Here is a 22,656-nt window from a genome sequence, read left to right as displayed (position 1 = left end):
GTGGGAGGAGAGTTGCTGATCAGAACGCTGGCCAGTATTTTACTGCTGATTGGGTTATATCTTCCAAGCACTTAAAACGCTCTGGTTCTGAGCATGCCCAGTTAACGGCTAATAATATATGAGAGCTGATGACATGAGAATAAGTAGAATGATCAGCTAGGCTTTGTTAGGTAACTCTTGAGCTCCTTGCATTGTTGACCCATATGTGCTATCCAGAGCTATACACACTCTTCTACATGATGTCGCTGCATATACACTCTCCAGGGGCCAGTGTCAAAAAAATATCTGGGCTTGTTTTAGTGGTTTTACCTAACATGCAAAAGATCCCTGGTTTCATCCTGGCAGGAGATGCCCCCTCTGGGGCGTCCAGTTTAATCATTTTCAAGTAGCTTGTTCTTCTTATTATTCTAGTCTTGTCCAAATCAGGATCAGACTTGATGAACCTGAGTGTAGAGATTAGGCTTTTGCTTAATTCCGCCCCCATCTCCTCCCCTCACCTGCCCTGTTTTTGTGGTGTGATCTCACCTGACCACCCAAAGCATGAGCACCCAGTCTGACACACAAGTGCAGGTTTCCTAAACCCCTTAACCCACTTTCCTACTGTCCCAATGCTCACTATAGACTCCTCAATCTTACCAGTAACACTGTATGTATGATCTGATCCTTACAGTTTCACTCCAAGCAACAAAAGTGTTAATGCACACACAATAATAGTCATATTAATATTGTTGCTTTTAGTACTGTTCACCTAGCAAGTGAAGGATTCCCTTCCTGATGCAACTCCAAATCCATTTGGGGTTGCATCAGGAAGTGGATTCTGTATAAAAATATGCTGAGCTACCAAATGTGGCGACCCCTTATGAATGAGGGAGGAGCCAAACTAAGCTTAAGAAACATACAAGCATATGCTGCATAATTTGTAACCACTCTATTGTATATCTTTTTCACAATTCCTAACAAGGTATCTGCATCGATATTATCTATTTATGTGTTAATTTAAAACAAGAAAAATCTGTCAAGCCTTATATACTGTTATCATATGATCATACCGGGTTTTTGGCCTGAAAACTTCGTGCCCAGCCAGGGCAGAAGAAAGTCTTTCCACTTTGGAGTGGTTTTTTAAATGTCTCTGGGCAACTATTCTGAAACTCCTGTACTAATTAAGTGAGAATGTATCCATAACTATAACACCATTGGCCACTGGGACATAAAAACTGCATGAAATTTGATGAAAAAAAGAAGTTTAGATTCAGGCTTGAAAACTTTGCCCCAGAATATTATACTTCTGTAGAAAAGTTGCACGATATTATGACTTCACCAACAGCAGAGCACTCAAGTTATAGATATAGTAAGCCAAGAACAATGTCAAAAAGTGCATTTATGACATCTTTGCTTTGATAACAAGGAGCTTTACCTTATGCGAGGCAACTAAATCTGCCGTGAACCTCTGCTGTCTGCATGTGTCAGTATAACAAAATGAATATCATAGTTGAGTCCCAGTTCGACTATTTTATTGGCTTATTCTAAGGGCAGAGGTGGGACAACCGCCATCTTTGGGGTTACAGTAGTCTCCCATGGGTGCTGTTCACTATACTCCATGGCGATGCTTAGCATGTAAATCTAATCTCTCTTTATCTAAAGTCTGACTCAATATAAAGTGCATTCGTCCTTTAATAACCAAAGTTGAGATCTGGTTTCTTCATTTGCACTTGAATCTGGTTGCTTGTGCCTCCTCTACTAAATCAAGGTGAGAGGAGCACAATGTGTGATGAAGCCATGTCAGCCGCTGCCATATGCTTACTCTAATGCATTAGAATTCATTTAGCTGTGATGCTTATTAAACTATCTCACCCCTGTCATTGGTGCAGTGTCCCGGTTCAGCTAGAAGTCATGCTGCAAGATAACAAGGGCATTAAAACCAGAGTGATCCTGCGGTGCACTTTATTCAACAAATTGTTGTTTTCTTGACAGTAATTACATTCAAGCTTTGTTTAAATATGTTTGGACACTTGTTTCAATAAAAATATGGCTTATTTTGAAAAGATGTGTGCAGTGTAGATTTTGTGAGAGATGAAACAAACACAAGCACAGAAACCCTTCATAGCTGGTTTAACCATTGTGCATTAGATTTAATTGCTGTTTAATCAAGCTCAATAAACCACACATTATGAAATATAACTGCTCGAGTATGAGTAGCGCAGATGAGCACCCCCCCCCCCCCCCCCACACACACACACACACACGCATACACATACACAAACTCACTCAAACCAGCGAATGCTAAGGGTCACCTTTAATTCCTCGACTTTCCTCCTGCCTGTTCACTCGGTTAACCACTAACTCTGCTTTTCTTTGTCTCCTTTGTCCTCACTCCCCTGCTGACGGGATCTTAACCATTTCACAGTGGAGAGAGGTGGGAGTTGGCTTCAGTCTGCTTCCAATAGTGTGTGTGTTGGTCAGAGCATATTGTATGTGTGTACAGCATATTTACTGTAACACTAGTGTGCATGCTTTAGCCGTCCTAAAGCGTGGGTGTGATGCACGTTGTTTTACATCGAAGATCGAAAAAGCTTGGAGAGGTGACTCAGTTTGTCGGGCTCTGGGGAATATGATTAGTATTCACATTAACAACGCTATTGCACTTTCAATCCTGCCAAAACTTAAGTCTCCTTTTGTCCTCCTTCCAGCTGCTACCCCTTGGAAAAAAAAATCAGGTATGCTCTGGTGCACTCCCGTTTAAGGCATTGTATTTATGTCTGTCCAAAATGACTTGGCACTCACCACGCAGTGTCTTACCGAGCTTGTCCTGCGTTTCTTCCTATAGAATTCGAATCCTCACAAGTTACCGAGAAGAAGAGGACAGTCTATCAGATGGCTTTGAGTAAGAAACCTCGTGTCTTTCAGCGGATGTTTCCTGAACCTCTTCCTCTCTTTCTCATCCACCTTTGTCAAGTGTGGCCCTTCCTGCACATTGTTCCCTTCATTTTGTTGCTGTCCATTTTTCTGTTTCATTGTCGTATGTTCCTTTGTCTCTCTTGCTCTCTTTCTTTCTGCTTCTCTCTGTCTGTCTCTTTCCCCCTTTTTTCTTCTCTCAGATAAACTCGATGAAATTCTTGCAGCAGCTCAGCAGACAATCAGCACCAATGAGGCGCCGGGGACACGGGGACAGGGGCCAAAAAGGGACAGGGGAAGAAGTTTCTATGGCAATGAGGTGTGTATTGTGCTGCAGTAAATTTACGAGTGTTCAGAGATGTGTGTGTGTGTGTGTGTGTTTGTGTGTATGTGCCAACATGGCTACCATAAAATGAGATAAAAATATGTGGGATAAAATTTCAAAGAAAAATATGATAGAAGTAGTTTTAGATAATAGCGCGGTAAAGTGTGGTCAGTTGGCCTTTCTCAGTATTATCAGGTCACTTAAAACAATGCTTAATCTCGTAAAAAAATGCTATCAATACATTACCAGTTAAACTATGCTTATAAAAGAAGCTTTAGGGCTGAAAAACAAAAACAAAAAACTAACTAAGCTAAAAAACAAACAAACAAAACAAATAATTGAGTGGCCAATGCCTGTTAGAATGGACATATAGGCCTATGGGGAAAGAAGGTCTTTGTCACAAGTATAGACATTCTTCCACATTGGAAAAATTAAAACAATACAGAAGTGTCTAAACCTGCATTCTATCTAACGACCACAAGATGGCGATAGCTGTAATTGACAAAAGACTTCCTATAATATACAAGTCTTTAGGATAGACTAGAAACCACATATAAACCAATTGCTGATGACTTTATGGTCTTAGTCACTCATTATGCATCATATTGAATAAAAAATGAAGTCTTCTTTGACAATCTTGGTCATACTATGACTAAGCCAAAAGTAGCCAGAAGTAGTATTTACTTTTGTCTATAAATGTTACTGCTATAATCTAAACATGGTCCTACGATGAAAATCTACTAACCAACCATTGGTGCACAACTATTATAAACAAAGCAGATGGCAATAAATGTTCAAAGAAAATAGTTCCTACATGAAACTGCTCACAACAAGTTTTACAATTTATAATAAAATTAACATAACAATATATGGCAAGTCCTGGCAAAAGGAAAAGAACCTTGAAAAAATGGCTGTAGCTAAAGAGAAATTGTGAAAAGAATAGCAGCACATCTTAAATTTTATTTGCAACAATGAGCAGTAGAATGCTGCCACCTGGTGGCGAAAGTTAAGACAAATTCTGCTGAGGATGATTACACAAAGTACCTTTAAAATCATACAAATATTGCTAAGTGAACAAGTGCTGTACCGGTGAAGAAGAACAAAACAAGAAACTATTTGCAGACTTGTTTTAGTCTCATCTATTGTTGTTCCCATGCAGTGTTATATACATGTGCGTCTCATGACTCTCAGGCTTTTGATTTTTATCATTTCAGCCAAACTACGGGGATCAGTCCGGGATGGGGGTGATGTCATCGGGGTTGGGCCTAGGCTACGACCGTGGACAATACACCTCAGGTCATGGCCCACCGCACGGTATGCTGCGGCAAAAATCCATCGGTGAGGCTGTCTGTTTTTTCCGTCTGCCCCTCTGTCCACCTGTCCGTCTGTCCTCTGGGCCAGTAGAGGTCTGTGCTGTGCTGACCTGTTTGTCTGTAGCCAAAAATGTCCTGTCTGTGGCTCTAAACTCTGTGCATTTTATCTGTAGAAAAAAAAGATATTTGTTTGTCTTATACTATTTCTAACAGTGCTGGTAGTGCTGAAGTAGTGCTGGTAACCTACATTTTTCTTTCCCTCTGATGGGTTATTTTATGGGTGTGTTGCTTAGTAAGGCTTTGCTAAGGTTCCCTCAGAAATATTCATGTGCTCTCTTGTGATCCACATCAAAAATGCTGCTGTGCTTCGCTTACTAATTGCTAGTGCTTGTGGAATATGTAGCACTAACTGAATTATATACTAACAAACATAAGATTTGAGGACAGACTTGCTGGCAGGTGCTTGGGCAGGCAGATTTAGACAGACACTCTCATATATTACTCTCAGCTTCTCTTGTTCTCTACCTTTGTACATTTAACACCCCCCCCCCCCTTTCTTTTTTTCTTATTTCTTATATGCTCATAGTTAAACCCCAATTCATCCCTATTTTTTCCTTTTATGTAGGGGTGCCTGAGGAGGAGAAGCAGTTCCTCCATCCTCCAGCCATGAAGTTTGCCCGGAGTTTGTCGGTGCCTGGCCCAGATGACATCCCCCCTCCTCCCACCACAGCCCCACCGGATCCACCGTTCTCCTCTGCTCCGCCACTCGGTTGGAGAACAAAAACATCGCAGCAGCCCTCTGTCTCCGTGTCCCAGTCCACATCCACCTCTGCACACTACCAGCCCTACTCCCAGGCATTACACTTCACTCATGGAGGCAGGGAGAGGACTGGTGGTGCCAGCACAGGCCCCAGTGCTGGAGCGGTGGACCACACAACCCCGTATGCACACACAGCTGCCCACACTGCTCAAAGCAGGACTGCTTCGCGGAAGGTTGCCTACACTGGGGAGCCTGTTGGAGCTGGCGTAGGGGCTGGTGCAGGGGCCAAGGCAGCTGGTCTTAGGAGAGGATACAGCACTGCTGTCCCCCCGTCTAGCATTGCCACTGTAATGCCTCAGCAACAACAGACTACCCAGAGTCAACCCCAGCGTGCAGACCGCAGTGCAGCTGGCGCTGGAGCAGGTGGTCCTAAAGGAGGGGCGCGGCGAGGTAAGGGTCCATTGGTAAAGCAGTCTAAAGTGGAGGACCTGCGTATGGGCCAGGGCACGCTGGGGGGCAAAGGCTCCATGGAGAAAAGCTCCATTCCTATTCCCACCATCATCGTTAAGGCCCCCTCAACCAGCAGCAGTGGGCGGAGCAGCCAGGGCAGCAGCGTGGAGGCTGACGTTCCAGCATCAGGGGAGGCAGATGAATCCAAAACACCGCATGGTCCTCCACCCTCCACCCCTGCTCCACAGCCCCCTGCTCCACCATCCATTCCAGCACCCCCACCTCCATCCTTGCCTTCTATTCGAGCCCAGGATAATCTGGACTTTACCAGCCAGTTTGGGGCCGCCATTGTGGGCGCAGCTCGGCGAGACAGGGAGCGGTTTCACGAAGCCCGCAGAAAGAGTGCCTCCTTGTTCATGTCTGCTGAGGAGGATGTGAGCCTCGGAGGAGTGAGCGATGGAATAGGAGGAGTAACACGGACTCAGGTATCACAGCAACCGCTTAACACACAGGCTGAAAGTTCATCAACGAGGCTGCGCCCGTCCAAGTCCATTGATGAGGGCATGTTCTCTGGGGATACTTTCATCCATCATACTCGCAGTATGCCTCCTGCTTTTGGCTTACCTGAGTACTCTTCATCTGCTCTGGACTATCAGCCCAAGTCTGTGCCTACTGATTTATACACAGCAGCAGGCAGGCAGCCAGCACCCGCTACTACCACCACCTTCATCCACCCTCTAACAGGAAAGGCTCTTGACCCCACATCGCCACTAGGCCTTGCCCTAGCTGCCAGAGAGCGTGCTCTGAGAGATGACAGCAGGTTAAGGAGGGGAGCGGAGCATCACTTTACCCGCCAAATGTCGAGCGTGGTGTTTCCTTCATCTAGTGTCACCTCTCAACCAGTGTCATCCGCCTCCCAGTCTTCAAGTTCGTACCTGGTGACCTCCTCTTCTCTGGCGGCCACAACAGCCACTGTCGGACGGCCACCCTCACCCAGAATCCTCAGAGGAGTTGGGACAGTTTGGGGTGAGGACGGTGGCGGTGGGGAGAGGGAGCGGGAAGGAGGAGGGGCCCGTGAGGGGCTAAGAGTTCGCTTTTCAGAGGACAAAACAGTCCACACACACCACTATCAGTCTCAGCCGTATCAGCCAAGTTACAAGGAGAGGGAGCGGGAGAGATCGAGGGAGAGAGAAAGGGAGAGGGAGCTGTCCAGGGAAAGGGAGAGGGACAAGGAGAGAGAGGGCTACATGAGGAGGGTGGAACAGGCAGCTGCTAATGCAGCAGCGGCTGAAAGCGCCGCCCACCAGGCCGCTCAGTCACAGCAGCCGCGGAGGCCCACTTTTCTCAGGATGGAAAGTCAAAGTGATGCCACTATACTATCCCTCACACCTCCCTCTCCTCCTCCTACCAGTGCTCAGCAGACAAGGAGCACTACAGGGAGCACGGGAAGTGGGCTGATGGTTCTCCCTCCCCCTGCCCCCTCAGTCGATGCAGATGATGAATTTGTCTACGCAGACCCACTCCCGCCCCCTTTAGAGTTCGCCAACAGCTTCGACAGGGGAATATCGGGATACTCACAACGCGCAATGCTCTCCAACAACCTGACCTCCCGCCAACAGCAGGTCCCGCCCCCTCCACCACCACCCCCACCTCCTCCACCACCGCCCCCTCCGCCCCCCCAAAAAGAACAATTTATAAGTGGGTTTCCTGCTCATACACCCCTTCACTCACCTCAGGCCGGGGACTCCACCGCCTCTAGTCTCACATCTTATGACAGTGAGGTGGCAAACCTGACTCAGTCTGCTCCCTCCCCATCACAAACATCACCCAACCCACAGCCTCCACCCTCACCCTCTACTCTGCAGCCCACCTCGGGCCCTCCACCTCCACCATCAGTCTCACCCCCACCTCCTCCTGGCTCTTACCACAGACCCTTTTCTATGTCCCACCATCTTTACAACAGCACTCACACTCATGGGCGCTCTTCACCAACACCTCCCCCTCACACTGTTGCTCCTCCTCCAGCCTACCGTGGTCCCCCAGCGCCCTCGTCCACTGCTGCCACCACTGTCCCACAAAGGGGCACTGCCTCTCATGCCACGACCGCTAGCTGTGCTGCTACAACCACCACCGCTGCCACCACAACAAGCACCTCCACGCAGCTCTACCAGGAGCGAACACACACCACGCATTCAGCATCTTCTGCCGCAATCACAGGAAGCCGAAGGCCAGGAGAGCACCACCGTCTTCCCCCGACCGCCAAGAAAGGAGAGTCCCAGGAGACTGTGGTGGACTCTGGGATCGAAGAGCTGGACAGTCGCAGCAGCAGTGACCACCACCTGGACAGCATCCTGGCTCTAAGGGGAGACAGACTAGATAGAGGGGAGAGAGGAGGACCTGGAGGACGGATGGGAGGGGGAGGGGATGCAGAGAGGGCAGGAGATTTTCTGGAGTCTTACATGAGCTACCTGGATGGACAGACTTTTGAGATGCAGAACGCTACGGCAGCAGCATCCACCTACCCTAAAACAAGCAGGTTCAGAGAGGGAGGTCGTGCCGGGGAGCTACAAAGACAAACCAGCACTGCTCCCGCGTCCTTCCACTCCCACAGGCGGCGAGATGAACAGGAAGAGGATGAGATCGAGGAGGGAGTGGCAGAGGACGAAAGCGGCCAGGACGGATATGGAGTAAGGGACATGCAGAATCTGGGACGTCCCACTTCACCATATTTTGAGCGGCCACGCACTCCTGAGATGAAGCCTCTTTGGGGAGAGAGTCAGATGTCTGGCGATGGGAGCGGCCAGCGTGGGGCGCTTTTAGAGGGGAAGAAAATTTACCCTCCCGCATCCAGTATGAAGCCCAGCATCATCAATGAACTGAGCAGCAAGCTGCAGCAAAGAACCAAGGACAGCTGGAGCAGCCAGACACAGCTGAGCAGACACAGGTACGGCTTGCCGTAACTTGACTGCATTATGTTTTCTCGTCAAAGCATGAACTTCATTTTTCGTTACTGTCATTCTGTCAATGTCTGAATACATCACTTGTGATGTGCAAGCTTCTGTGGAAAAAACCTCAAACTGTGCACTGTCTGTTTATGTCTTGCGTAAGTGTGTCTATACTGTGTAAACCTCTCTTATTTCTCTGGCTTTTTCCATGTTTTTCTCTCAGAAGCAGAAACAGGTAATAGAGCACTTCCACACTATTTTGTTTTCTATCTCTAATCAAGGATATTGCAGCATACCGTATTGACAGTGATAATTAAAAATGAAAATATATATATATCAATTTAAAAATGTGCACATAATAATATTACAAAACAATCCAATGCCAGGACAGTCATTATTAGAGAGTTGTGTTTTGGTTAATTACAGCTTTCCTGCTTTTCAGTAACTGCTTTAACTACTGCTGACTAAAGTAGGGAGATTACTACGCTTCTCTGTTCCTGCAGCTCCTTTTCTCACATGGGAGATATTCACGTTCCAAAACAAACCCACTGAGTCACTCGCATAGGTTCAGTTAAGCTGTTACACTGCCGAGTGAAGCTTTTGAGGACTTTATTTTCTTTTTAATGACCAGTTTGTTGTCCACTCTTGCTGCTTCTTCTCCTCTACTACTCGCAGCTCCGTTAAAATACACTACTTTGCCCCGCAGCTTGACTCAAAGGTGTGTCACATGTTGTGGCTGACCTGATTGAGTCTCTGCAGTTTGTTGGTCTATTTCCTTTGATGATGTTTTGTCTACACACTGAACACTACATATATAACATTACAAATATATAGGGAATTATTATTTTGTCACTTAACGTCCACCGGGGATAGGATTAGGTTGCATTTTAGCCACGTGCTAAACAAGTTAGAATCAGAAATGAGAAGTCTCAGGTATTTAGTGGCCTCACAGTTCTTTTATAAGAAGAACTAGAGAAATCTCTATAAGAAATCTTTATAAAGAGGGAGGTTAATCTAAATGATGTGACTGGGAGCCTGGTTAATGCTAGGAGGTTGTGATGATTTGACCAAGATATAATAATATTTTGAATATTATAATGCCTTTTAAAAAGTTTTAAATACATTCTGCTTATTTTGTTTCCTCTCATTTTGAATGCAACATACCAAACCATGCTGAAGCCCTTTGTCTGTAAAATACTGTAAAACTATGGTTAAGGAATTAATTTTGTGTAAATATTGTGATATTATCATTATCATGGACTCATGGCTGTGATAACTTTGATAATGTGACAGGAAAAAATATAAAAATGTTAACCTTCAAATCAATTTTTTGCACTTTACTCCACACGGTCTAAAATAGCTGGACACTGTTTCCCTTAGTGTGTGTATGTTTGTAATTTTTTTTACATCACTGTTTTTCCCCTGTGATAATTTCTCTCTTTCTTCTCACAGATTTTCAGAAGACTCAGCCTCAGCTCTGAGCCCGCCCTCAGCTCGATCTCTGTCGCCGTCGCCGATCTCATTATCGCAGCCATCGTTGTCTCTGTCTCCCACCCCTGCCTCCCAGTACCCCAACTGGGGACGATCACCATCTCCGCAGCCTCCAGCAACTTCTCAGCCGCCACGTTCACATTCCCCACTGTCACCGACATCTTACTCCCCTTATCCTACTTCTCCCAAACACAGACCTGTCTACAGGACCAAAGCCTTGGAATTCCAGTTTATCCCCAGTCGTGAGTCCCGTAAAGCAGAATCACACATTCTCCAGCGAAGGCGAGCACCCAGCCCCCTCATCTCACCCTCAGAGAGACCCAATATGGGCCCACCACGGCCATCATCCCTTCCACTTCTCCCTACCTCACCTCTGTACAGTGCCATCTATGATCTCCGCGGTTCGGTCACTCCGCCATCACCTGGGAACCCTCTCGGAGACCCCTACTTCTCTCCTTCGCCTCCCCTGTTTGCCCCCTCTGGCGCGCCGCCTCCTCCAAACTCAACCTTAGTAGTTTCTCGATCACTTTCTCCAACTCATTTCCTGTCTGGGGCCTCTTCTCCACCTCTACACCCTCTCCCTCCGCCTCCCTGCTTGAGTTACCCCCATTTACCTCCCCCTTCTCCCACAAAGCCCTTCGCCTCCAAGCCGCTGCCCTACTGGACCAAGTATGACGTCGCAGACTGGCTGGGATACCTGAACTTGGGGGAGCACAGAGAGCGTTTCCTGGATAATGAGATTGATGGCACCCACCTGCCCTCCCTGACCAAGGACGACTATCTGGATTTGGGTGTGACACGAGTGGGTCACCGCATGAATATAGAACGAGCCCTGAGGAGTGTAATGGACAGGTATGGCTGCTAAGTGCAACCTGTAAAGCCTCTTTAATGCCACCTTTAAAATGCGATTTCTATCTGGTTAATACCATTCAGTACTATGTGTGCTTATAGCACTTACACCCGATGTTAATAATAATAATAATAATAATGGATTGCATTTATATAGCACTTTTCGAGAACCTCAAAGCGCTTTACAATTCCATTATTCATTCACTCTCACATTCACACACTGGTGGAGGCAAGCTACAGTTGTAGCCACAGCTGCCCTGGGGCAGACTGACAGAAGCGAGGCTGCCATATCGCGCCATCGGCCCCTCTGGCCATCACCAGTAGGCGGTGGGTGAAGTGTCTTGCCCAAGGACACAACGACTGAGACTGTCCAAGCTGGGGCTACAAGATGAACTGCCAACTCTTGAGCCACGATCGCCCCAATAATAAGCATTCTCCTTATCTTACCTTAAAAAATCCACATGCTACTGAAGTCCTATGTCGTAAAATTTCGTACTCATATGCACTAAATTATTCTCATTTGTGCATACATAAGCTATTACTTTGATAACTTGACATACATACAACTTCAAATGTGGACAGCTACCAAATATAGTGTATCTGAAAGTGTTAGAGACTCACTGTAAATTATATTCGTCAATATAAAACTTCGCTATTTTATTTCTGCCCATTGTAATGTGGCTGAGGGTAGCTTAAGCTTTTAGAGCAGCATATTAATTTCTGCATGCACAAGACAATTAATTCACCACAATTCAGTGATCTTGTTTGCAGATAAAAAGCTCACCTTTTGGGAATTCCAGGGCTCCATAAGATAAAAATAACATGGCAGTTTCAGTATTTTTAAAATGATTTTTGCCAAGACATAAATTGACCTGACATTGCATCAATGTTACTTTTTTCATTATCAGTGGAATTAGGTAAAGATAAAAGATTTTTGTGTTATTACTCCTTGTTATTCGGGTTATTTTTCTTATTTTGTTATATATCTCCAAGTCTACACATAGTGGTGATTGGGGACACCATGGGGAAAAGTAACATGGGGCCAGTTACTATAGTTTAAAGGTTGTCAGCCCTTTAAACTAGTCAGCCCTGTCTAGACAGGTTGTCTGTCTAGACATCTGTAGGTGAGCGATTTCCACTTCCTGTTTGTGGTGTGACTTCTGTTGACCAATCATATGTGAACTGACTTTGGTGCATACATGTAAAAAAGTTTTCAGAACAAATGACTGCTGTAATGCAATCTTTTAACCATCACTTTAACATCATTTTGCTTATCATAGTCCTTAAAAAAATAATCCTTTGGATTTTTAATCAATTAGTGGCACAGGAAGTCATTGGAGAAATATCTGCTGGCTACACTGCAAGCCCTGCAAAGTCAGCAGAGGACACCCGGTGGGTTCCTAGAATGACCCCTCTTACCTCAGGATCCTGACAGCTTTAGATTTATTGTCACTGAAGAACAGCACCCTCTTGCTTGAATTGGATTCAGTGATTAATTTCAAGTAGGGCCACAAGTTAATTGCAAGATTAAAGACCAATGCTTTCGAGAAACTCTTAGAGATTGCTTCCTGAATATTTTGAGGTAGGTTGTTCCAACGTTTTGGGCAGGATAAGCTGGCAACAGAAAACACTACATCCCAAATTTATCTCTCCGAGGAAATTATATGTCTAACGTTTTGGCAGTGACAGATTTAAGAGTGCGAGATGGGACGTAAAGTAACAGACTGTTGTACCATGGTCCAAGACCATTTAGGGCTTAAAATACAATAAGAGCATTCCAAAATCACTTCTATGGGATACTGGAAGCCAGTTTAGCCCTTCCAAAACTGGAGTGAGTTTTAGTTAATAACATTACAGCTGAATTCTGAATAGACTGCAGCCTACTTATCTCTAGCAAAACGAGCATTGCAGTAATCAGGCCCACTAGACATGAATGCATGAACAAATTTTCCAGAATGTCTAAAAATAAAAACTTAACAATTACTTTTAGATTTGCATAGGACAAAACTACAGTCTGTGCAGTGAAATTTAACAAACACAACCTGAAGATTGTGCTTGGAACTGAATTTAACTTGCCGACGATATCTTTTCCTTGTGTGAATACACTTTTCCCAACTTTACCAATCAGGCTAGGAGGTGACCGAAAGGTGGATACCAACTCCATAAAGCAAACCAGGGTTTCCCAATGTGGCTATGAGAATGCATGTTGTCAGCATTATGACCAGCCATGAGTATGGACGGTTCTACTGGCAGCTGACCAGAATATTTTACAGAGCAAACTGTAATGTTAGAAATATCTGAAGAGTTTAAACAGCATAACTGAGTATGTGTGATAATAAAAGTTCTGTATGAGAGAGTGTGCACTTTAATTAATTTGAAATCTGAACAGAAGGCAGACCTTTCACGATAATGTTAGAATTATAACTCTATCATTAGATACAGGAAGATCTGACAAAGATATAATAATTATTTGTTCTAAGAGTGGCAACTAATTTTTCCAAGGGTCATGCAGAAACTGAAACTGCTGTGCAGGGCAGCACCAATAAGCTTATACAGATATAAAAATAAAGATTTTTCTGATTTTAAATCGGCGTGAATATGAGGCAGATAAAGTGTTGTGAATGGTTGGCAAGAATACAGAAGCATTATATAAATAAATCTGATATAAGGTCAACGAGTACAAATAGTTGCCCTGTTATAAGATCATAAGTTGGGGTTTATGGAACAGTAACACACAACTCAAGGTCAAATATGAAGTTATCTTGCCAAGCCCCAAATTCGGCCTTTTAGTACAGACTTCTGCTTCGTCTGCCATCTTGCTGGTCTTATCACCTCACCTGACTTCCAGAAAACTTTAAAGTCAAACTTTTCCTAACTTGTGTCACAAAGCTGTGACTTCCGAGCACCATGATCGGTCAGCTGCAGTGACGATCCTGGAGCAACATTAACTACAGTGTTACAGGAAGAATAGGGTGAACTTAGATACACCCAACTGCTCAGGCATCAAGTGCGATGGCCAATGTTTTCCCGGTTTTCTTAGTCACACTGCTTGTCCATTTGCATGAGTCACAGCAGATTTACCAATTTATTCTCTCCATTTTACAAACGTGGGTCAGAGGGTAGAACTACACACAACCACACCACGGACGAACAAACACAGAAAGCTGGAAACATCACGCGTGTCCTGCGTTTTTTCTTTTGTCCGCAGGCTGTCCAGCAGCCCCTTTCCCATTTCTGTTCTCTCACCTCGGGATGGACAGACGGACAGGAGGAGGGACGACGGGAGTCGGAGCTGAGGCTGCAAATACAGAGATGGAGAGAGAGGCACAGAAGGAGGGGTTGAAGCCAATGAGGGAGGAAGACACAACTGCTGCTGCTATCCATGGTGGATTCACACAACAAATGAAGGGGGGCAAGATTTCACACAGAGAGCATCAGAAAGAGGAAGTCGAGGCCCAAGGGGAGGTGGAAACACAGGGATGGAGGAAGGGCTGGCGATCCATAAAGACACCGGCTGGCGCTGCTCACATGTGGCAGGCTGATTTACACAAATACACTCCCCACGCGCACGCACGGTCCCACCAATCAACACAATTAACGCAAACGCCCTCTCATCCAAAATGTCTGTGGCTGCAGCAGAGATTACAAATACTTGAGAGGAACAAAAATAAGCCAGTTAGACTGGAAAAGAGGCAGCCTGAAGAAATGAAAAGGTGTCACGTAGTCATCTTGTTGAGTAGTGCTCTTACCCCCTCAGCTGGCTGGTTTAAAGTTTACGATTAAAGAGCGGATGCTGACTTCATAATAAATATCCCAGAGGACTGAGTACTTGAGGGTGAATGAGGATGAATGTGTGCCAGAGTGAGGCTTTATCTGTGTGAATGGTGAACGTAGGGCAGGTTATCGCGACGGCCTCCGCGTCTCTTTAAAACGAGGCGAGGTCGCCGGTGGATAAGCTGCGTGTGGATAAGCTGCGTGTTTGGTTGCGTCTTGTTTTTACCTCACCACTGGTAGGGCTCTGTCCTCACTGCAGATCCTGTGATCGGGATCACGCGTGTATGTGTGTGTTTCTCTATAGCTCTTTATTATCTTAAGTCTTATAATGACGTATATACAGACTGGTCACTGTATCACAAATTTGTAGCAAAAATAAGTGCCCAGACCAACAACATAAAAGTAAATGAACACACAGATATGCACACACAGGCACCCGAGTTACTCTATCCATGCCTGCATGCATACACCAACATGTAAACACAAACACAAGCACTTCCCTGTGTTTGTGTTAGAATTTATGGGACACCTTATATATAGACACACACGCTACGTTTGGATCCGAGATGTACAAAACGGAGACAGACTGTGCTTTCATTGGGATTTGCGACGACGCAAAGAGACTGATTTTATTTACGGAGAAAGACTTTCTCAGCATCAAGGCAAGTGTTGTACTCTCATTCAGGCCTTCTGTGCGAGGCAGACTGGAAAGGAGAGGGGAGGGAAGGAGTAAAAACTGCCATTTTCTTGTTCTTTCCCACTTAATCCCCCCGGCTCCTTCCAGGAGTGGCCTCTCTCCGTCTGTCGACGAAACCCAGGAGGAAAAACCCGGCCGAGGGGATCCCAGAGAAAAACGCTTATATCGAGTTTTAATACTATGATTGTTCTTACACTTTTTAAACTTTAAATGGGAATACTGGAATACTGATATTGATATGAAGAGATTTATTGTTACTATCTATCATTACTATCATCGTCCTTACTGTTATTGGATCTTCAGAGAGTCCCGGTTTCTGCCTTTGGTGGCTAAGGTGGCGCTTTCGTGCAGTCAGCTTATTTCTCTGACTGTGAAGTGAAGATAATTGTTGTGGTTATATAGATATATAAATATATATATGTACATGTAGGTATTTTTGAACTGAAAGATGCATAATGTACCCTTAACATAGCTTCTATGTGACAAGAAGCACTGCAATTAAATGTGAAGCACATTTAAGAATATTATGTTTTCCCCCCTTTCTCCTTATTGTTTCTCTTGTTGTGAGACTGTGAAGCTTTAATCAAAATCACCTTTTAACCTTTAAGGCCTCAAAATATATTTTTCTCACGCTTTTAAAAGTTATTCACCACTTAATATGCTGTAAAAATGTAGCAGCTGTTGCTCTGAGTGAAAATGATTTAGAATAATACAAAATAATATTTTTTAAATTCTCTATAACATTCTAATCTATATATATATATATATATCTCACTCCCTGGCGATTGATTTGAGACCCAAGTTTAACTCTTCTCCTGTGACCCGGTGTGATCCCCCCGACATCAGCTTTTGTGGCACATTTACATCTCATCCCATCCCCAAGTCCTGCTTGTCTTACTATTGCTGAGATTAAATATAAGGGCTCTGTCATGACCTCTCTACCTTGAACAACGCTTCACCTCTCCTGCTGCTTTTGAGTCCATGAACACATATCAAATGTGCATTTTTTCTGCTTTCGTCAGTCTATTTTTGCCAAAAGATTTAAGAATTTTCATAGTCACCTTGCTTAAAAGTGCACATGCATGAATGCATCCATACAGACTATATATGCGATTTAGCAAAGGTAACTAAGGGGGGACAGTTTTTGTATTTGCTCTTTGCAGATGGCTAAGGAAAGACTATATTTGAATTCAAGGGAAATAGCAATAAGGACGATGAAAATAATGGTCTAACTATGGTTTAAGATGTAAAAAAGAAAAAAATATCTCAAAAGTTCTAAAGAATCTCTGTCTTCCAAATAATGTTTAACATGAAAAGGTAAATTGTATTTATTTAACTCTTCTGCTTTCTATACAGTTCGACCTGTTCTCTGCAACCACCCCCTCCTCCCACTGTTGATAATCTGATGGGATTAGGAGCTCTGCTCCGTATTCACCCATCGTTTGCATCTTCCCGTATGTACAGAGCACCCTCTGCAGTCGCTAACATGTGCTAGTATGCTCATAGCTCATTGTTTTATTACCAGCATAATATGCAACGGCCCCATTTCCACTACCAGCTTTTTCACATTTCCCTTTCGGAGGTTTTGAAGGGGTGAACAAGTCGAGTGTGACTCTACATGTCTCAAAGTCTGCTAGTGCACATAGGGCCAATTAAGAACTCTGGATAAGATTTAAAAAAACATCTTGCTCATACAACGATCTTGTTAAGTGACTGGTGAGATGCTGTTTTTTGTTTTTTAAGCCTTTCTTTGCGTTTCGTAGTCGCATTGGAGAAGTGAATATCGGAGGGAATCGGTCTGACTCTATAGAAAGCACTTCTTTTCCTTTAAGAGATCTTTTAAAAAAATGAGAATATGAACTGCTGAAAAGTAACTTACAGAATATATATGTATATGTGATATGCATATACACACATTCATATAAAACATATATGAATTTCAAATGTTTTAAGAGATAAATTGTTAGAATTATAATAAAGATACAGAAACAAAGTTCTAATTAATGGTTTGTAATTTCTTGAATGATTTCTTTCATCATCTTTCCATCTACCCAACTCACTTTTTAGGTCACAAATTTATCATCATCTGAAGAAATTGTTGAAGACTTCATGCTAATCTGGCAACAGCCTGATACTGTGCCATTAAAGAAAAAACATGGCATAGCAATATTTTAGCACATTAAGCAACCTTAGGGATGAAAGTGTTACTTTATAATCCCACAGTGCAGAATATATGCTGGGTGTAGACAAAAAGTCTACACCCAGGTGAATAACAGAGCAAAAATGTAATATTAAAGGGCCTTAGAATCATTTCTTTTAAGTGACTCTATCTCCAGATAGATATCAGTCCAAATTAATATGTGATATTTTCTTGAGATCATCAAATTGGTGCCTCCGATTTTTTAATTTGTTAAATCAATACTGTGTAAGAACAAGTCACTATCTTATAATAACAGAAATAAAATAAGTTATCCACTTCTAATCTGCAAATACAGCCGTAACAAAGTAATTCTTGCAGCAGCAGCAGCAAAAAAAAAAAAAAAACCAAACCAAAAAAACCCACAAACTAATCACATTATACCCTTAATGAGGTAACAGAAAATCGTAAGGTACAAGTGAAAGTTTTCTTGGCCTGTTTGTCCTCGTATGTTAGCTACTGAATGTCCAAAGGAGCAGTGGTGCTGTTCTGTACTTTAAGCCCGGCCTAAGGTGTTTTCCTGACTGTTTTATAATCATCTTTTTTTTCCTGGGAAGCAGCACTGACCTTACTAGATCAATCAAAATACATAACAGTAATACTACAATACCACATACACACAGTGAATCAGTGGTTTACATGCTGGCCTAACAAACAAAAGATCGCTGGTTCAGATCTGGGAGAAGATAAATTCCTCAGCTGCGTCAGAAAAGTTACCTGATGTAAATAAAATATGTCAAATCAGACATGTAGTGCTGTGGTGAATGACAGAAGAAAAAAAAAAAAAAAAAAAAAAAAAAAAAAGCCTTAGAGTACCAGAGGTGAACAGTGGTACCCCTAGGCCTCCTAGCAGAGCCACCCATCTATGTCATGTGCTTCAATAGAATCCCCATGGTGCTTCAGTGTAGCCACGTCTCTCAATGCATGCACATGTCAGGGTATTTTAACTGCTCGATTGTTAAACCAGGATCCACTCAAAGACACCACTCCATTTTAAATCCTGGATACATGCCTGCTGTTATGAGCACGTGAGCATGACACCACAAACTGAGTAATCACAGGTGTGTTACCTGTGATGACTCACTCAAACCCCCTTGTTCAAGACTTTTGCTATCCAACACAAAGTCACCACATCTTCAGCTGATATTTGTAGAAGAGAGACCAAACAAACATAAGATGTATGATTTTATTTGATGAATCAGAGCAAATATGAGATATTACAATTAAAACATCACAACAAATAAGAAAATAATCACAGAATTGTTATGAGGAAGTTCTCTTCTGGAGTATCAGTACCTGAAAAAGTAACAAAACAGCAGTCAGGCAAACAGTTCAGTCAGTGAAGACCTACAATTTTAATTTTTTGCTTGCTCATCTCCTCAGACTCCGCCTTGTCAAGGGCAGAGCTGCACTTCTGTCACCACTGATTTCTGAGCCCAGTGCAAAGCATCACCAGAAATGAGACTTTAGATATGAAAAAGCAGTGTTACATGACACGAACCTGATTAATGTCCATCCTCGGAGGATTTCCACCTTTTCAGAACTGAAAGGACAAAAATAAAGAGTTAGGGATTTTTTTTTTTTGTCACAGCCATTACTTTTACAGCAGAGTTTCTGATTTTCTCCTCAGAAACTCTGGCTTGTCAGGGCCAAAGATGCACGACTGTCTCCATCCAGACTCAGAGCCCAGTGCAAGTCATCAGGGGAGAAGGACAGCTACAAATCATAGACAGCATATATAAAACAGAGCAGCCACCAAGAACATAAGGAGGATCTGCCTGAAAAACTGAGGAACGCTGCACTCCTATTGGTTAATAACTGATCAGTCACAATAAAACAGATCCTGTTTTATCTTTTTTTCCTGAATACAAATGATTGTTGTGAACCCTAACAGGGTTTGGCTTTCCTCCGAAGGATTGTAATAAAATACTTATTTTTCTAAGGGTGCTTTTATTTACTCTGGCACAGATTAACATTAGAATTTCCATACATGTCCAACAAGGAGCTGGCCCTGGAGCAGACCCAGGACCCACTAGAGATTTCATCTCTTAGCTGGCATGTGAACAGCCCCAAAAGACCTGGAGGAGCTGGGTAGAGATGGGCCTTTCTGTTTAGACTGCTGCCCACATGCTCCAGACAAGTATTTGAAAATGAATAAACAGATGGATGGATGCTCACCCCACCATCATAGTCCTCAGGAAGTCTTTAATGTTCTCAAGTGGACACAGACTGAAACTGCATCTGTCTCTTAATTTTGCAAGGACTCATAAGATTACACATCCTAACTAAAGAATGAGTGCTGAAAACCCCAAATAATCCTTACCTTTAAGGCTCCGCTGCAGCTGAGCGGTTTCACTCAAAGTCCTGAAAACATTAACAAATAAGAAAAAACAAAGTCAGTGAAGTGTAAAGAAGCTCAGCACGTGTAACACTTGGTTTGCTTTCTCCTCAGAAACTCTGGCTTGTCAGGGCCAAAGATGCACAGCTGTCTTCATCCAGACTCAGAGCCCAGTGCAAGTCATCAGGGGAGGGGGGAAGCACATCCTCATACCGCTTGAAATAAAAGCGATCATGCAGTATTACTAATCACTACAACCCAAAATTAATTCAAGTCTTACTGCCTGATCATACTCCAATTACTCCTCACATGGCAACACACTGTGAGCTACCATGCTAAAGGCTGACCACGTGGAGACAGGCCCACGATGGTCGGGTTACTTCCACTGCTAGTAAACATGTGAACCAACAACAGCATCGCAACCAGCTCAAGTTACTTCAGATATGTTCAAAGGTGCCTTTGCTCACAATACTTAGAAGAGACCTTAAAAATGTAATGTCCGAGCAAAAGGTCGCAACTGTTTCCACCTACAGATGTGCCGTCAGTCGGACCGCTTCACCTGAAACTGCCACAGATAACAACACAAAACAAACCTTAACCTGAGCAACATTCATAATATGATCTTACCATTTCCACCAGAAAACAAAGCGTGCCTCTGCTTCTGCTTCTGCTTCTGCTTCTGCTACCGCGGTAGTCTTCGTCTTCTTTTTCTTCTTTGGCTTCAGTGGCAGACTGTGAAGCTATTTAAAGGCGTATGTCGCCACCTACTGTACCAGAGTATAATAGCACCATGACTTCAGAAACAGTTTCGATTGTAGATGTTGAACCTACAATGTGGTAAAAAGGCCCTTGAAACAATAGATAAAACTGAAAGCATACTTTATTAAAATGTTTATTTTTTTCTTTATTCTAATCTAGAATATATGTATGCGAATGAAAGGGAAGCAGTTGTAATGAGTGAATCTGTGAGGAGTAGAGTTAGTGAAAAACGTGATTTTGTGTTTGTAATTTTGTCTTGTATGGATTTCTGCCCCCTGGTGGTCACAATGATTAATATTACTACTTTATTACCATTAAAGTTAAGGCTAGACCAGAGGGTTGCAGGTACAGTTACCCTTAGTAACCAGTAGAGGGCAGTTTTATTCATAGGTCCCAAAATGTGGTCAGTGGTTGGCTGTTGTTTTCTGCAGTCGTTGGGACTATAAAACAATGCAGGTGGATGAGTCGTCATTTACAATAGACCAAAGTCTGTGACTTGTGGTGAAGGAGGTCTTGGGTTGTGAAGTCTACATGCTCTCCCAGTGTCTACCTGGGTTCTCTGGCTTCATCCCACAGTCCAAACACATGCATGGAGTTGGGCTATTTTTGAAATGTATTTGTTTGTAACTATTCCACATAGTGCACCTCACTTTTAAAGTCCCGATTTTCAGATATTTTAATGTATAAGTATTCTGAGCTTTTTTCTGCACAAAGTATTTTAAAATATTCCTCAAATACAAAAAAAAAGTTTTAAATTAAAGTTAAAAAGGATGCATGGAAGAAACAGGCGATGTTACTGAGTCACCAGTTCATTTGCATTTTGGGATGAACATGATGCAAGGATAGTTGAAAACATGCCTGAAATTTAAAAGTATGATTTTGTGGTATTATTGAAACAAGAAAATTTGCTTTGTAAGAAGAAGAGACAAGGATTCCTAAATAAATGTGATTTAGTGTTTCAGTTTTTTTTGTTTTTTGTTTTTTTTTAACTCCATGTTGCAGATATGTGCAATACATCTTGCACAAGGGAAACAGCACATGATAAACACAAAACTTTAACACACTGGGTCCTTTTAATCACTAAAACATCTTGGCTTTTTGAGGGTTAAACATATGAAGTGTACATGGTGAATACAATTGTACTGTTTGAGTGGGATCTGACATCAGGTGTTGACATTTATGTCTATTATCATTTTAATGACAGGATCTCACGGTGTTGTCATGATATCTGTCTCCTATGCTTCCACATTTGATTATAGTACTCCCAGCATAGGATTACTGTCTCCTAACAGCAGGTTGCAGCTGTGTGTAAGCACTGCAATGTACAGCTGTCTAGTTATTTACATGGCATGTTCTGGCAAGGAGAAGTTTCATGAGTTCAGCACTGCACGGGGCTTTATGTCACCAAAAGCAGCATATGTGAGTGCGGGCAAGTTTTCGTTAGAGGGCTTTGCACTCAAACAGCTCTGCCTTTAACACATAAACATGCACATATGCACACTCACACACCGGATGTATCCTCCAGCTGTGGAAGCAGGCCTACCAAATGATCCCAAGGGAAAATAGTGGGGAGCAAAAAGGGGGTTAAAGGCAAGCGCAGAGAGATGGAGTTTCCTTATCTGGCCATGCTGCTTTGTATTTCTTTTTAAAACTCTAAAAGGTGGTTACTAGGGTTATTAACTCCCAAACACACATGCCAAACATAAACTTTGGTTGGGTGACTCAGCTATTGTCTGACTCACTTAGAGATGCACACACACAGACACAAAGAAACACCTCAAACCAATGTTCTGCCACACTTCATTAACAGTGGTGTGAGGGAGGTAAAGTGACCAAATGAAAGGGAAAAAGACAAAGTAGATATTT

The 22,656-nt window shown here is 43.3% G+C and overlaps 1 protein-coding gene and 1 long non-coding RNA gene across 2 annotated transcripts in view; one reads left to right on the top strand and one right to left on the bottom strand.

Annotated features, from left to right (window-relative positions):
* Nucleotides 1-16,140, top strand: part of shank1 (SH3 and multiple ankyrin repeat domains 1) — a 102,124-nt gene extending 85,984 nt beyond the window's left edge. Inside the window, exons 20-26 of the mRNA XM_080905516.1 lie at nt 2,688-2,714; nt 2,825-2,881; nt 3,096-3,211; nt 4,432-4,531; nt 5,156-8,684; nt 10,138-11,028; nt 14,234-16,140. Of these exons, the coding sequence (XP_080761642.1) occupies nt 2,688-2,714; nt 2,825-2,881; nt 3,096-3,211; nt 4,432-4,531; nt 5,156-8,684; nt 10,138-11,028; nt 14,234-14,321 (4,808 nt within the window). The 3' untranslated portion in view covers nt 14,322-16,140. The remainder of the gene's footprint in view (nt 1-2,687; nt 2,715-2,824; nt 2,882-3,095; nt 3,212-4,431; nt 4,532-5,155; nt 8,685-10,137; nt 11,029-14,233) is intronic.
* A 2,725-nt stretch (nt 16,141-18,865) lies between these two features.
* Nucleotides 18,866-20,761, bottom strand: LOC308411578. Its single transcript, XR_013974411.1, has 4 exons — nt 20,659-20,761; nt 20,017-20,057; nt 19,195-19,236; nt 18,866-18,989 (listed from the first exon to the last, which is right to left on the bottom strand). It is a non-coding gene; the product is annotated as an uncharacterized lncRNA (long non-coding RNA).
* Nucleotides 20,762-22,656: the final 1,895 nt, after the last annotated feature.

The sequence above is a fragment of the Rhamphochromis sp. 'chilingali' genome, assembly GCF_963969265.1.
Source record: "Rhamphochromis sp. 'chilingali' genome assembly, chromosome: 15".
Classification (NCBI taxonomy): Eukaryota; Metazoa; Chordata; class Actinopteri; order Cichliformes; family Cichlidae; genus Rhamphochromis; species Rhamphochromis sp. 'chilingali'.
This window is presented reverse-complemented; position numbering and strand designations above follow the sequence as displayed.